The sequence below is a fragment of the Schistocerca piceifrons genome, chromosome 7, assembly GCF_021461385.2.
Source record: "Schistocerca piceifrons isolate TAMUIC-IGC-003096 chromosome 7, iqSchPice1.1, whole genome shotgun sequence".
Taxonomy (NCBI): Eukaryota; Metazoa; Arthropoda; class Insecta; order Orthoptera; family Acrididae; genus Schistocerca; species Schistocerca piceifrons.
This window is the reverse complement of record NC_060144.1, coordinates 405,130,871-405,147,014: the sequence shown is the minus strand read 5'-3', so window position 1 is coordinate 405,147,014 and position 16,144 is coordinate 405,130,871. Positions and strand designations below refer to the sequence as shown.

The following is a 16,144-nucleotide window of genomic DNA, read 5'->3' as shown; positions in this document are numbered from 1 at the left end:
TATTTGAAGGCCTCCTCCAATTGTGAAACCCACCAAATGTGAAATATGCACTGTGACTCATTTTCTTAGCATTAAAGCATCTGAAATTCATTGTCAGATTACTGAAGTGTATGGAGAAAACATTATCAGAAATGGGTGAGAGCTTTTAAAGACAGCCACACGAATCTGAAGATAAACAAAATGGGCGACCTTCAGTCATTACTGACGATTTGGTCAACTTCCGTACAGCCCAGATCTAACGATCAGTGACTACCACATATTCTTGTGTTTGAAGAAGCATCTGGACGGTCACTGCTCTAATGATTGTCTAGTCGGGTGGTATATTTCTACCGAGGACAGTATGTAGAAGCTGGTTGTACAATGCGACAAGTGCCTTAATATTGGTGGGAATTACATAGAGAAGTAGAATAAAGTACAGGCTTCAATGTAAAAATAAAATTGCTACGTAAAGTCAGCTCATTTTATTTTTATTTAAAAACAGTACTTAAGTAAGTACACAGCTCTTAAAAGTTTAAGGGTTCCAATGGTACATTTGTTTCGGAATATGTCTTCACACCAGTCTCCAGCTGACTAATATTTTTGTACCAATACTGCACACATTGAATTTCTGAAAGTTTTTCTTAAAATTTCAGCAACTGACAAGTTCTGCAAGTATTTGCAGCAAGATGCAAGAAATGGTTTCCATTAACTTGCAGAAACTACTTCTGCAAGTAGTGAAAGAACTTGCAGAAGTACTTTCTGCAAACGATTTGTAAAAGTTACTTGCTAGTGGACACACACATTACAACTGTTGAAGCAATGCTATCCTGATGACCCAACTAAAAGAAAAATTAGCAAGCAAGCAGGGGTAAGACTATTTATAAGACTGAATGGAGATGACCATTTGAAGTCTGTACATGCTGTAGTATATACTTACTGAGGACTGCTGTACACTTCCTTGCATTCTCGCTGGAGAATAGATATTTTCATCCACCCGGGAGGCCAAAGTGGTTTCACTTTCTCCTCCAAAAAATTACGAATGATCTCAGCTACACTTTCTTTACGAGGCTTCTGGAGCTCAATGCACTGCAGCTTAATGCGAACTACCTCACACAGATTGAACCTAGAAATAAATCATCATACATTATTTCAATTAGTCTACAAATTTATCAGTTTGCTTCTATTGGATGTTTCCATAAATTCTAATTACTATGTGATCAGGAAGGGTGTTAACTCATCCATCCACCAAATAAGAATGATCACAAAAGTGCATAAGGAAATGCACATGAAAACAGAAAATGTGCCTGATAAGAGCCATATCCATCCAAACAAATTTCAGTCTTAACTGTCAAGCAGGCGTACCATTTTTCACATCACAAGTGGGCACACAACTTACTTCGTACCACATGTAAAGAATAGCTGTCTTCATGTTACCATGGTAAACATGTATGAGCAAAATCACAATTTAATCTAGTTTAATTAAACAAGGATAAAATAAATTTACATTACATGCACTAAAAGGCATTCTTTAGTTAAACAATAATAAAATAAATCTTTCTCTATGTCTGTTGATGGATACAAGTGTTTACCCCATGGTAATGATGTAATCGAAGTTTTGAACAGTGCAGTTTTATCACATCCCTGCTAACTGCTTATTTGATTACTATTATCTTTTAGATAACTGCCTCATTGTGGGATTGTGCTGCTAGCCTGGAATGTGGGTCATTCTGCTGTATGGATTTTAAATTACAGCTGCTCTTTTGGTGTATGATAACACAACTTATTACTATGTTAGATGAAGCAATAATGAAGGAATAGGTATGGGTTGACAATTGTAAAATGAAAATGGAACAGTAAAAAGCAATGTCACTTTGGAAACCAATATTACTTTGGGTTGGAGCACGTTACACATAGACATGCCTGCTTGAGGGTTAACACCTGCTTTATCTCCATCGGCTGATGTATCTGCATTATATGGTGCTAGTAAAATACAGAGGAGCAGATATTGTAGCAGGTGAATACATTAGGACTATAAGAAAAGGAAGCCTATATATATATATATATATATATATATATATAGAGAGAGAGAGAGAGAGAGAGATGAGGTGACTTACCGAACGAAAGCGCTGGCAGGTCGATAGACACACAAACAAACACAAACATACACACAAAATTCAAGCTTTCGCAACAAACTGTTGCCTCATCAGGAAAGAGGGAAGGAGGGGGGAAGACGAAAGGAAGTGGGTTTTAAGGGAGAGGGTAAGGAGTCATTCCAATCCTGGGAGCGGAAAGACTTACCTTAGGGGGAAAAAAGGACAGGTATACACTCGCACACACGCACATATCCATCCACACATACAGACACAAGCAGACATATTATATATATAACAAAATTTGGGTGTGGAGTGTATGATTATTCTCAAGGGAGGAAAACTGAGTGCGTTTCTCCTAGATAATAGAAATGCTCTGAATATTCCAAAAATTTGAGAAACAAGATCTGTTTCTGCAGTTGTGTATATGTTCAATCAGTTACCGAAACAAGAAGAACTGGAGGAGGTGAGAGATTCAACAGTATCAGACAGTGTAATTTGTGTTTCTGACTAAGATGTTTTCAATTCACTGCAAAAATTAGCCAGAAATTAACTGAAACCTATTTTAAAATTTTTATTTTGAATATTTTTAATGTTCCCCCACTTTCTTTATATTTTTACAATAGTAAATCTTCAACAACTGCTTCCTAGTACTATTTCTGAATGAAGAGAATCATTCACTGCTTTCCTCTCTTCCTGCGTGAATGAAATAATGTGACACTCCTCTCATTCTATAGATTCCCAACAAGTTCACATGTACTACACATAGTAATGAATTTTGCACCCCTACAAACACCAGAGCCCAGTGTAAAGAATATTTACCCATTTCAGTTCGTAAAAATAGCTCTTCTGAAGCATTTTGTGCACAGAATCAATGTACCGACTTTTTACCTGTCCTATATTGTAATAACAACCCTGCAGAATCAAAATCTGAAAAAAAATCTATATTTATAATCAGAATATTCAGCCAGTAAGAGGAAATTTTTTAAGTTAGAATATTTCTGCTTAACTGTTATTAATAATGTAGATCTGATTTGTCTCACTGAGCACTGGCTCAAGAATGAAGAGCTATTAATATCTAAATTACCAAATTTTACAGTTCACGATAGCTATAGCTGGTTATGTAAACAAGGTGATGGTTGTCTAACAGTTGTCAAAAATGTGGTTAATTTTTGTAAATTAAATAAAAGCAATCATCTTAATGACAAGAAAACTTTGAACATTGTGTGCTTGAACTTACTCACAATAAAGTAATCATTATTTATGTATACAGATAGCCTGATTGCAGTCTTTCAAAGGTTTTATAAATTCTAGAATGTGTCATGAATTAAATGTTAATTTTTCTACATTAAATTTACTCTTTGTAAGCAACCTTATGGCTACATTTAATATGGAAAACATTGTCTATAATACCACTAGAATAATTACTATCTCCAATAGCACCGTTGATGCAGTTTTTATTACTACTTCTTTAACTCCATTATTAAAAGTTAAGAATGTACCAAATGGGTTGTCTGATGACCACAGGATCTTGATAAAATTAGAGTTGTCCTGTTGTATCACCTCTGGCAAGCCAAAAGCTACAAACAGGTGCGTATTCAATGATCCCAAAAATTTAGAATTGTTTAGGTTCATATTATGCCATGAATCCTGGATGATGTGTTCAATGAGGATGATATTAATAGGAAGGTAAAGATATTTCCTGACACTGTGGCTCATTATTTTAATATTGCCATTGCCCATAAAAAGGCTATTAAACTCCAGAAAAAATAAACTAGTTTATAAAGGGTGGATTACAAAGGTAATAACGACATCCTGTGGTACAAAAAGAAACAATATACAGTAAGGAAAGAAAGGAATGATCCCATTTTTATAAAGCTATATTTTTTAAAAATACAAACAGATACTTCGACAAGTTATAAGTAAGTGTAAGAAAATGACAAATAATAATTATATACACTGAAGCGTCAAAGAGACTGGTATAGGCATGCGTACTCAAATACTGAGATATGTAAATGGGCAGAATACGGCACTGTGCTCGGCAGCCATATGTGTGCGAGTTGCATTTGTGTGTGTTTGCCATCTAATTCTGACAAAGGCCTTACTGACTGAAAGCTATTATTTGTGACAATCTTTTTGTTGTGCCTATGTGCAACTCAGTGTCTCTGCTATATGGTGAGTAGCATCTTTCCTTTTCACTATATTGTTACATTCCATCCTGGGTTTTCCATTGTTTGCTATAGCATAATTAAATTTACAAGTTTAATGGGATAGAGATTAGATTAGATTAATACTAGTTCCATGGATCATGAATACGATATTTCGTAATGATGTGGAACGAGTCAAATTTTCCAATACATGACATAATTAAGTTAATTTAACAACGTAATTAAGTTAATATAAAAACTTTTTTATTTTTTTAAATTTTTTTGTTAGTATGTAACTGGTCCAAGTTGTGCTGCTATAATTTTGAGTTTAAGTTTTAATTTTTAGTGTTGCTAACTTGCAGTTAACTAACTTTTTAACAGGGTATGTAGTCTGATGAACTGTGCTGCCCTCAATTATTAAGGTATCATCTCACATAAGCCAAACTGTTTTGTAGTGTTTTATAATGTACGATCTAAAATTTATATCACATATTGTAAATTGAATTTTCTTCTAAAAATTTAAGTTTGTCCACTATCCTTGTCTATCCTGTACATGTAGGATTTGATGGATCAGATAAATAGAAAACATCCACTCTCTCAAATACAGGCACCACTGACAATGTGAACAGAAGCAGGTTTGGGTATAAGTTGGCAATGACAGTCCTTTGTGCAAGCTAGTGGCAAGTATTTGTAGTGTCTGCTTCAAAACGTTGAAGGCTGTGGACAAATTATTGTTGTGCATTGGTCGATTAATAAAAACAATAAAACACACAGTGAAAGAGGTAGTAATACACTTTAGTAAAGAAAGACGATGTACTACAGGAGACATACTGAAGACTGCTGATTCTTCTAACTACACCAATATGTCATTGTCTAGCTCTAAATGGCCGTAAAATATTTTATTACTACTTACATAAAAGAAAGTCACAAATTTCATGAAATTAATTCCAGTAAATTAGCACCTGACACTTGTTTTTTGTGGCAACAGATTTATTGCAAGAGTGTTATGAAATAACCAACAATCAGTGATATTCTTTTATTTTTCGTATTCTCTTTACAACACAGACAACATTTGATATTTTGCGAGCACATGATTAACATAAAAAGGTATTACTCAATCAAGAGTTCGAAGAATAACACAAAATTAAAAATCATGAAAGCTAACATGAAAATTTACAATTTAACAAAAATGTGTACATATATGCATAATTAACTGGACTGTCACTAATCCAGCCATTCTAGGGACATAAGGGTGCCGGATTATAGAGGTTTGAAATTTATTTTATTCATTTCTTTTGTTTTTTATTTATTTTGAAAACATAGGGTATATAATGTAATGTACTTTATTAAACCGAAGGATACAATTTTAAAACATAGATGATGCATTTTATTAAATCAAAAATACATTAATTTTCAAAGAAAACTAAGTCCTTGAGTAAATACTGTACATAATTGTACACTTGTATCACTCACTATGAAACAAGTCCCTGATTTTTAACTGTCACAATGATGATACGCGACAGCGGCATGCTTTATCACACTACCGCTTTACAAGCATCACATCGGTACTGCATTTGTCTGGTTGTTGCATAATGTACTCCAGGAAGACCTTGGCAGCTTCAGCACCAGCAGTGTGAGAAATCTTTATGCTTTCTCCTCCTGTGTCCTCTTTTTCATCACTTTCACCATTACTTTCTTGCACACTTCTGATTATTTCTTCATCCGTTAAAGTTTGGTCCAGATCACAGTTTTCCTCATTCAGCCGCTTAGTAACATATTCATCATCAATTTCTTCTCCTCCTGGAAGGTTGTGGAACATGTCAGTGTACAAAGTAATTGATAATTCCAAGTTGACTGGCTTATCACTGTCACTCACTACTGGATCCAACTTGGCATCAGTGGATGACCACAATTTTTCCAGCTCTTCATCGTGGTAGCACTCTCCACTTTATCCCATACTTCGGCTGTTTGGAAAACAACATCACATACGTTAATTGCTTTCCATGCCTTCAGGATAGTCTCGATAGTCGTTTTCACTTTCATTCTGCAAGGAGACGAGAAGTGAATGTCAATAATGACATTTAATTGATTCAAAAATTCCCTGGTCCATGGGCTGAATTAGGGCTGTCACATTGGGTAGGAGAAAGAGTGCTCGTATACCACCGCCCTTTAGAGAAACATCTGAAGGATGACTGGGAGCATTGTCAATTATAAGAATAGCTTTCAGTGGAAGCTGTTTCTTCTTCAGCTTCTCACTGCTGGTACAAACATTTCATGGAACCACCGAGAGAATATTTGTCTGTCCATGAACGCTTTTTCTGAGCCCAATACTGCAGTGGTAGAGTAATTATGTCAATGTGTTAAAAACAACGTGGATGTTGGGATTTTCCAATCACCATAAACAGTAGTTTATGACTCCAATTTGCATTACAACATGCCACTAATGTTACGCACTGTTTCTGTTGCTTGTAACCACGAACTACCTTCTTGTTCTTGGCAGATAATGTTTTTGAAGGAAGCATTTTGTAAAAGATTCCTGTTTCATCAGCATTATACAAGGCATCAGCAGTTAAATCTCCTTTCTCTATTATCTTCTGTATCTTACTTACAAGCTCATCAGCATCCTTATTGTTAGCTGAGCGACTTTCCCCAGTGACTGTCAGCTGCCGAATGCCATGTCGTTTTTTCCAGTTTTATATCCAACCTTCGCTTGCTGCAAACAAGTTACTACTCCCAAGTTGTTTGTGAAATGCAGGTACTTTTTCCTTTATAATCGGGTCACTGATTGGAATTCCTTTACTGCGTTGTTGTATGAACTATCTATAAACAGCTACATCCAGTTCTTCATTCTCACTCTTTCGCATAACCTTCCATTTTCCCAACTCACTATCTATTTGTGTTGAGTACTGTTGAATAACATCATCTTTCTTTTTGATGTCGTAATAGTTGCTTGTTGAACACTGAACTCGGCAGCAATGGCTTTCTGCGAAGAACTTTGATTTAACTTATCTAAAATCTCTGGTTTCTGCTCTAGGTCTAGTGTAACGTGTTTCCTTTCTGAAGACATGATTCCAAACTGTAAAGAAAGCTACAATTTCAAATACAATATATAAAGCATTGTTGTGCACGATAAGTCATTGTGCACACGTTTTTGGATGTGCACTGGATTACTGAGAGGCCGGAATACTGAGGGCTGGATTAGTGAGAGTCTAGTATATCACAATATGCCACAGTATCTTAATATACTTCCTAGTTATTCAGTAATGGTGGTTTCATCATACAACTTCTTAAGAATGCCACTAAAATTGTTAGCTCTTTTCATATTAAAATCTGCTGTTAAAAGCATATTTGATTTGTAGATTACAGTTAAGATTGGATCACAGAATGTGTAACTGATGAATCTCTTATCAAAAATTTGTGTGAACAAAGCATGTCGATAAGACATTAAAATTGAGCTCTAATAATTTAGGAAACAATTCTCAAAATTTGATTTAATATTTGTTCCACATTGTTTTCTTCATTTGCTAATTAGGGGCAGAGGGGGGTTCATCAGCAGGTAAACTTTATTTGTCATCTTATCTGAATATGAAATAATCAGTTAAAATGTGTCTTCATGAAATCTGAAAGCCACAAGCACCACATATTGGAGAGTTTTTGCTGCACCAAGGGATTGTGCATTATATGGTTTGTGGGGCAGTTATCAGCGCCCGTACAAATTCCCAACCTTTTCTCAGTCCAATCTCGCCACGTGCATGAATGATGATGAAATGATGAGGACAACATAAACACCAACCTTAAATTTGTAATAAATTGAAATTTTGCGCCGTTATCCTGTAAGTTGGTAAGCCTGCTACAAGCAGCATGCAGAAAGGTCAGTAGATCGCAGCATAGTGCAGATGCACACAAACTGTCGCTGTATCACTATAAAGGTGGCCTCCCCACTTGCGACTTGCACCAGAGAATAACAGCATTCTGTTATTTGGTTTTTGCGTAGTGAAGGTGTGAAACTTATTGAAATTCACTGATGAATGAGGGTTCAATACGGTGATGCATGTTTGTCACAGCAGCAAGTCTACGAACGGAGTAGGAAGTTCGCAAATGGTGTGACTTCAGTGGGAGATGCTCCTCGTCCAGCTCAGGCACAACAAATTGTGAATCCACAGAACATTGCAGCAGTTGAAGCCATAGTGAAGGAAAACCGCTGAGTGACACAATGACACTGCAGCATGTTTACAGATTAGTCATGCACATTGTGCATGATGTGCTCCAGTTTCACAAAGTGTCTGCAAGATGGGTGCCACGGCAGCTGACTACTGAAATGAGAGAACGACCTGTTGATGCTTGTGAAGAACTTTTTCGGCACTTTGAACGAGAAGGTGATGGCTTCCTTGCAAGAATCTTTACTGGGGACGAAACCTGGGTTCACTTCCACCAACTGGAAACGAAGAAAGCAAGCAAGGAATGGCACCATTCCTCATCACCAACACCAAAGAAGTTTTGAACAGAACCATCAGCAGGAAAGGTTATGCTGACACACTTTTGGGATGAAAAAGGCATCATTTTGGAGCATTATATGTCTAGAGGGACCACTCTCACCAGCGCATAATACACACATCTCCTAAAAAATCATCTACGGCCTTCGATCAAATCAAAGCAACGTGGATTGCTGTCAGCAAGTGTCCTTTTGCAACATGACAATGCAAGGCCCCACACTGCTCGTACAACAGTTGCAACAATCACAGACCTGCATTTTGAGTGTCTTCCTCATCCACCATACTTACCAGACCTTGCCCCAAGTGATTTCCATGTGTTTGGACCACTCAAAAACACAATGGGAGGAAAGAAATTCCGTTCTGATGAAGAGGTACGCCACGTAGTGCACGAGTGGTTGCGCGACTATCAAAAGAATTTTTTTCTAAAGGAATTTATACATTTTGTAAGGGCTGGGGGGCTTGCATTGAGCGTGGGGGAGATTATGTTGTAGAGTGGTACAGCTTTGTGCCACCTATGCACAATAAATAATAATTTAAAAAATATTTAAGGTTTTCATTTAAGTGGCCAGAAGGAGGTACACCATGGTTGAGTTGTTGGCTTCACCAGCCGCAGTTTCTTGTTGCTTATATTCAACCATGAATCTAGATTTAAAACTGAGATGATAGCATCTTGAGCCAGTGAATTTCTCCTATTTGCTTCCTTTCCTGTCACATCTACCAATTCACAGACCTTAATTCCCACGTGCCCCAGGGCTCAAATGATACTCCTCAGTCTTTAAAGTAAAGAAGGGCAATCTGGACCTGTTTATATACTGGGCATTTGCCAAGCAATTGGAATGAAGGATACTGTAGGTATTAGCTGTGCAGAATTTTCATAGTATGACTATGTCTCACTTGCTTCAGTGACCACTAGACTGAATACAAATCTACATCAAAGGCTATAAATTCCTCTGGTAAATGGATCTTTACAGACATGCTAAAGGAAAACCTCAGAAAAACCAAAGGAATCCTCTTGCCTAGACATATCTTTACATACTTCTAAATAGCTCATTTAAAATTTCATAAATATAGAGTTAAAAACATATCCAGGAACAAAATCCCTCCCATAATTCATTAGGCCCAAAATTATCTTGGGTCTCATCAGTCACCAGGGTGTGTGCGCTCCAACCCTGGAATAAAGGTCTTATTTGTCCCACATCAGGAAACTACAGAATTAGTTCACTCCTTGCGAACTATCTATGGAATTTGTTTCTATAGTAGGATTAACCACAGTTTGGAATGTTAGTTCTTCTGAAATGGACAAGAACCTCTTACGACTGAGGCATGAAGAGGAGTTGCTGCCCGAAAGGAAGTGACAGCAGCAGCAGCACTACAGCCATGTAAGGGACTAACTGTGCAAATACATGAAAGCGCACTGAATCCCCTGATGGTGAATACTTTCGAAGTTTGTTATAGACTGAACCACACACAGTCCACACACAATTCAGCCAGCAATCACAACCTAGTTAATCACATTCAGAGATCTTGTCTTTAGATCCTCCAGATGTGGTAGCCACGATAGCTTGGAACAAAGCATGAGGTCCAAGAACATCACGATCTTTAAAGTTTTGAATGAGATGTTCCTCGTAATGAATACCATTGTCCTGTTAAAATCTCTCAGATGGAACTTCATCAACGATGTACGTAATAAGTGTTTGTACAGGCAGAACTACGTGAGTATCCACTGAAACCTATCTGAGACTGCCTGAGAATATTGTCAGGCTGTTACTGATGGATGGACAACAGCTGAACACAATGTATATTGGGAAGCAACTTCCTATTTTCTAAAATTGAAGCAGTGTAACTGTTTACAATTCAATCCAAGATCTTTAAGCTTGATAAGGCGACACTACTGGGACATATGGGAAGAAGAGAAGGGTTTAACAACCTTCGAATGACATGGACCTAAGAAACAGATTACAAATTCAGACAGAATAAGAACAGCTTAGGAAACTGGCACTATTCTTTTCAGATGAACAATCCCACTATTTACCTCAAGCAACATGGGAAAATCAAATCTGGATGGGTGGAGGAGGCTTACACTCCCCCTTCATTCAGAATGGAAGTCCAGCCTGCTACCCACTCCAACATCTCACCTGATATACTAATAGGACACGTTAACATCTTTCTTGACCTGAGAGCTGAAATTGCCCCTCCAGTGAGTTGAAAATTTAACTGTTTGTGCCGCATAAGGGGAAATGTGCATGGGCTGCCTGAGGGACATTTATTGTGTCGCTGAAGTAGCTTTCTCTCATAAAACTGACCAGTTTCTTGTTCCATTACCACATAACAGCACTTACCAGATATCTCACTCTATTGACGATTTAGAGACCAAGAAAAGGATCTCCTATAATTCATTCTTGGATATCTAATACTACATCTAATTAGATCATGTTTAACTTTTCTCAAATTCTACTATCCTCTCTTTGGATACTAAGGTCTACAGTTTATTACATATAAATAAAGGAAGTAGAGGCAGCTAGGTTTATAAGGTTTACATTATTGCTGATTTGGTTACACTTCATGTTTCAAGGTGTGCTTCGCAAGGAGCCATATTCAGGGCAATGCTCTCAAAGTACGCCATAAACATGTTGACTGTAACTGAAGCTAATGGGCTTTCCATCATCAGGCCTTCTGTCTGGTTAAAATATTCTCCACCATACAAAAAAATATGGTGACCTCGGTGTATGCTTAAATAATCCACAACAGTGTCATCGAATAACTGAACATGCATGAATAATGGGGCTACATCAAAGCTGACCACCTCCTTGAAAATGTAGGCATTTAATTTTACTAATGAAGTCAATCATATTCTTGATATAGTGCATACAGTGACCAATGTGCAGAGTAATGAGGTTCACCAGATGTTTCACAAGTCTGAAAGTTAGTAATCCAGTGATGCTCACAATGGCACAAAGGGATGTGCCTTTCTCATGTATTTTTGAAAGGCCATAAAATGTAGCTGGTCAAGGCGTGTGAGGGAGGAGATATTTAATGATGGTCAGTATTGATGTGGTCTCATTATGCATTACAATCAAGGACTCTAAGATCTGCTCTCCCAGTTATTTGATGACACTGTTGTAGATTTATTTAAGCACACACTGATGTGATAATATTTTTTGTACAGTTGAGACTATTTTAACCAGACAGACACACTGCAATGCGAAACTCATTAGCTCCAGTCACAGCCAACCTATTTATGGGGTACTATAAGGACATCATCCTGGACACAACTCCAGCAAAGCCTAGAGTACGCTGACAACACATTTGTTACCTGGTCTCACTGACAAGAAAAGCTGGACGAGTTCTTGGAACACATCAAAAATATTGATGTCTGCATTAAGTTCACGACAAAGGCGAAGGCAGATGGTGCTTTGACAACATCTAAAATGGTTACCTATCATACAACATACAATGATCGTTTAAATCATTGTCCGATAGCACAATGCTTACAAAATTAATAAGCAGGTGCACAGCATGGATCTCTCTCGCACGCTTAGTCATAATTAAGCGATGGTAATGAAGTCATTTTGAGTGTTCCTTGAAGTATAAGGTTTCGCTGAACCAAGGTAAGCAAGTAAAAAGTATTCTTTTTAAAAACACCCTATAATTACCACACTTTCGTCTCGTGTATGTGAATACTTTTTATGCAGTACAAATCCCATTTCTCCTCTCTACATCTACATCAACATCAACATCTACACTCTGCAAACCACCATGACCTGCATGGCAGTAGGTATATCCCACTGAACTAGTTATTAGGGTTCCTTCCCGTTCCATTCATGTACTAAGAGCGGGAAGAATGATTGATTGAACACATATGTGCAAGCAGTAGTTAGTCTAATCTTATCTTCATGATTCCTATGTGAGCAATACGTAGGGTGTAGTAGTATATTCCTGAATTAATCATTTGGATCTGGTCCTTGAAACTTTGTTAATACTTTCTCAGGATAGTTTACATCTATATTAAAGATGTCCTGCAGTTCAATTCCTCCAGTATCTCTGTGACACTCTCCCAAAGGTCAAACAAACCTGTGACTCTTTGTGCTGCCGTTCTCTATATACATTCAATATCCCCTGTTAGTCCTATTTGGTACAGATCCCACATACTTAGCAGTATTCTAGAACTGGTTGCATTAGTGATTTGTACACAATCACCTGTGTAGACTTACTGCACTCCCCAGTATTCTACCAACAAACCGAAGTCTACCACCTGCTTTACTCACAACTGAGTGTATGTGATCATTCCATTTCATATCCCTACAAAGTGTTACACCCAGGTATTTGTATGAGTTGGCAGATGCCATATTATAGTCATAGGATACTACAGGTTTTTGTTTGTTTTATGTAGTGCACAGTTTTACTTTTCTGAATACTTAAAAAAGTTACCAATCTCTACATCAAACTTTAAATCTTATCAAGATCTGACTGAATATTTATGCAGATTCTTTCAGATAATACTTCGCTATACATAACTGCATCATCTGCAAAAATTCTGATTTAATATTAATATTGTCTGCAAGGTCATTAATATACAACATGAACAGTGAGAGGTCCAACACACTTCCCTGGGGCACACCAAAACTTACATCTACGTCTGACAATGCCTCTCAACCAAGATAACCTGTTGCGTCCTCCCTACCAAAAAGTCCTCAAACCAGACACAAATTTCACTTGATACCCCACCATATGATTGTACATTTGACAATAAGCGTAGGTGTGGTATTGAGTCAAATGACTTTCAGACATCAAGAAATACAGCCTCTACCTGATTGCCTTGATCCAAAGCTTTCAGTATGTCATGTGAAAAGTGCAAGTAGGGTTTCACATGATCAATGTTTTCGAAACCCATGCTGGTTGCCATTGAGTAGGTCATTCTGTTCAAGATACCTCATTATGTTTTAACTCAGAATATGTTTCCAAAATTCTACAACAAATCGATGTCAAGGATACTGGAAAGTAATTTTGAGGATCACTTTCACTACCCTTCTTGCAGACAGGTGTGAACTGTGCCTTTTTTTTCAAGAATTGGGCACAGCTTTTTGTTCATGGGATCTACAAGAGATTATAGTAAGAAGAGATGCTAACTCAGCCACAAATTCAGTACAGTATCTGACGGGATTCCTTCAGGCCCTGGAGCTTTGTTCAATTTTAATGATTTCAGCTGTTTCTCAACAACACCGACACTAATACTTATTTCAGTCATCTTTTCAGTGGAACAAGGATTAAATTGGGGCTATTCTCCTGGATTTTCCTTTGTAAGGAAATATTTGATAACAGAGTTAAGCATTTCAGCTTTTGTTTTGCTACCCTCAATTTCAGTTCCTGTCTCATTAGCTTGGGACTGGACACTAACTTTGGTGCCATTAGCAGTCTTTACATATTACCAGAATTTCTCTGGGTTTTGTGGAAGTTCACTTGACAATATTCTGTTATGGTAGTCATTAAGGCATCATGCATTGCTCTCTTGGCAGCCAAACGCATTTCTTTCAGCATCTCTCTATAGATAACCCTATGCTTTGTTTTACATCTATTATGCAGTGATCTGTTTCCTTAGAAGTTTCTTGACAGTGACTTTATACCATGGAGTTTCCCTCCCATTATAAACTGTTCTACTGGGTATGTATCTACCCAGTGCATGGTTAACTCTTCTTTTAAACATGAGCCAGAGTTTCTCTACATGCTCCTCCCCCGTGTTGAAAGTTTCAAGTTCCTCATTGAGATATGACAACTGATTTTTTATCCACTTTACTGAACATATATATTTTTCTGCTTATTTTAGTTATCATTTGTACTTTTATAATCATTGTTACCATAAACGCGTCATGGTCACTGATATCACTTTTGAAGTAGACATCCTCAAAGAGGTCAGGTCTATCTGTTGCCTTTAGATCCAACACATTTCCATCACGTGTGGGGTTCTGAGCTAACTGTTATAGGTAATTTTTCAGGGAAGGCCTTTGGTAAAATTTCAGTGGATGTCTTATCACATCTACCACTAACAAAATTATAATTTTCCCAACTGACTGACAGATGATTGCAGAAATTATTTACAAGCAAACTGAGGTTTTATCTTAAGCTTTCAGTTACATCAGGAGCTGAGTATGGTGGGTGATAGAAGGACGCGTTTACCATTTTGTGCCCACCCCTGATACTTAGTCTTGCCCAAACAATCTCACATGCAGCTTCAGTTTCTATCTCAGTGGATCTGAGTTTCTTGTTTACTGTGCAAATATATCATCTCCATTTCCCCATTAGCCTATCCTTTTGATATACATTTAAATGTTCCCCAACAATCTCAGTGCTATAAATTTAAAGTTTCAACCAGCTTTCTGTACCTAGTATTATGTGAGCTTCACTGTTTTTCAGGAGCACTTTGAACTCTGACACTTTGCTGCAAATCCTTCACAGTTACCCATTAGGATTTTAATACTCTCATCTGTGAGCTGCATTTCTTATTTCTGGGTTTGCTACAGTTATTGCTATCTGTACTGGATGGAGTGTTCCTAATCTAAAAAATCCTTGTGTGCAGCCCACACACAGTCAGCTATATGAGTAGCAGTCTCTGATGTGTAGTGCACACCTGACCTATTTAAGGGGATCCTACAGTTCTCAACCCTGTGGCGCAAGTCCTGGAATTCGCAGCCTAGCTTCTCACAGAACTTTCACAGTATCTGGTTCAGCCCTTCCACTTGATGCAGAACCAAAGGGCCACAATCAGGTCTGGGGACAATGCTGCAAATTGTGAGCGCTGTTGAAGCTCTGTGCACAAGGCTTGTCTTCTCAACCTCCTTTGCCAGTTGCTGGAATGAACCAAGAATGACCTCAGAGCCCAGACGAGAGGCATGATTTGTTCTAAAGAGTGCCACAATCTGCAGTTGTTTTGACCCCAAGTGCGCGCACTCTGAATGCACCTGGTGTCCTTTCTTGTCCCTTGTTGTCATTTCCCTAGGGGGTACCATCATTTGCCGTACGTTTGAACTGCCTACAATTGATAGACTCCTACCCTTTTGCGTTCGATTCCTCCTGACACTGGACAAAACAGGTTTCCCCAAAACAGGTGAAGTGAGTCCTGCTGGCTCAGTTTCAGTTTCAGTTTAAGATAGCACTTCAAGGTTGTTGGTTAGTGGAATCGGTACAATATCCAGGGTCCTTGTGATCCCTGTCCATCCTGTACAGAATGCCTACATCTACCATTGACACATCACTTGCATTCAAGTGGATGAATAATGACAGATGCTGTACTTTCAGCAGGAGAGACAGGATCAACGGGTGAGGACAGAACAGGTAACAGAGGTACACGACTCTTGGGACTTCTCCAACACTCTGATTTGCAGCAACTGCCAATAGCTTGACAAAAGTCAAGAGCTATTTCTACGTCTACATCTACATCTAC

The 16,144-nt window shown here is 37.8% G+C and overlaps 1 protein-coding gene across 2 annotated transcripts in view; it reads right to left on the bottom strand.

Moving 5' to 3' along the window:
* Window positions 1-16,144, bottom strand: part of LOC124804750 (ubinuclein-1) — a 353,676-nt gene that overhangs the window by 61,603 nt on the left and 275,929 nt on the right. For both annotated transcript variants that reach the window (XM_047265054.1, XM_047265055.1), the window contains one exon: window positions 917-1,102. In XM_047265054.1, the coding sequence (XP_047121010.1) occupies window positions 917-1,102 (186 nt within the window). The remainder of the gene's footprint in view (window positions 1-916; window positions 1,103-16,144) is intronic.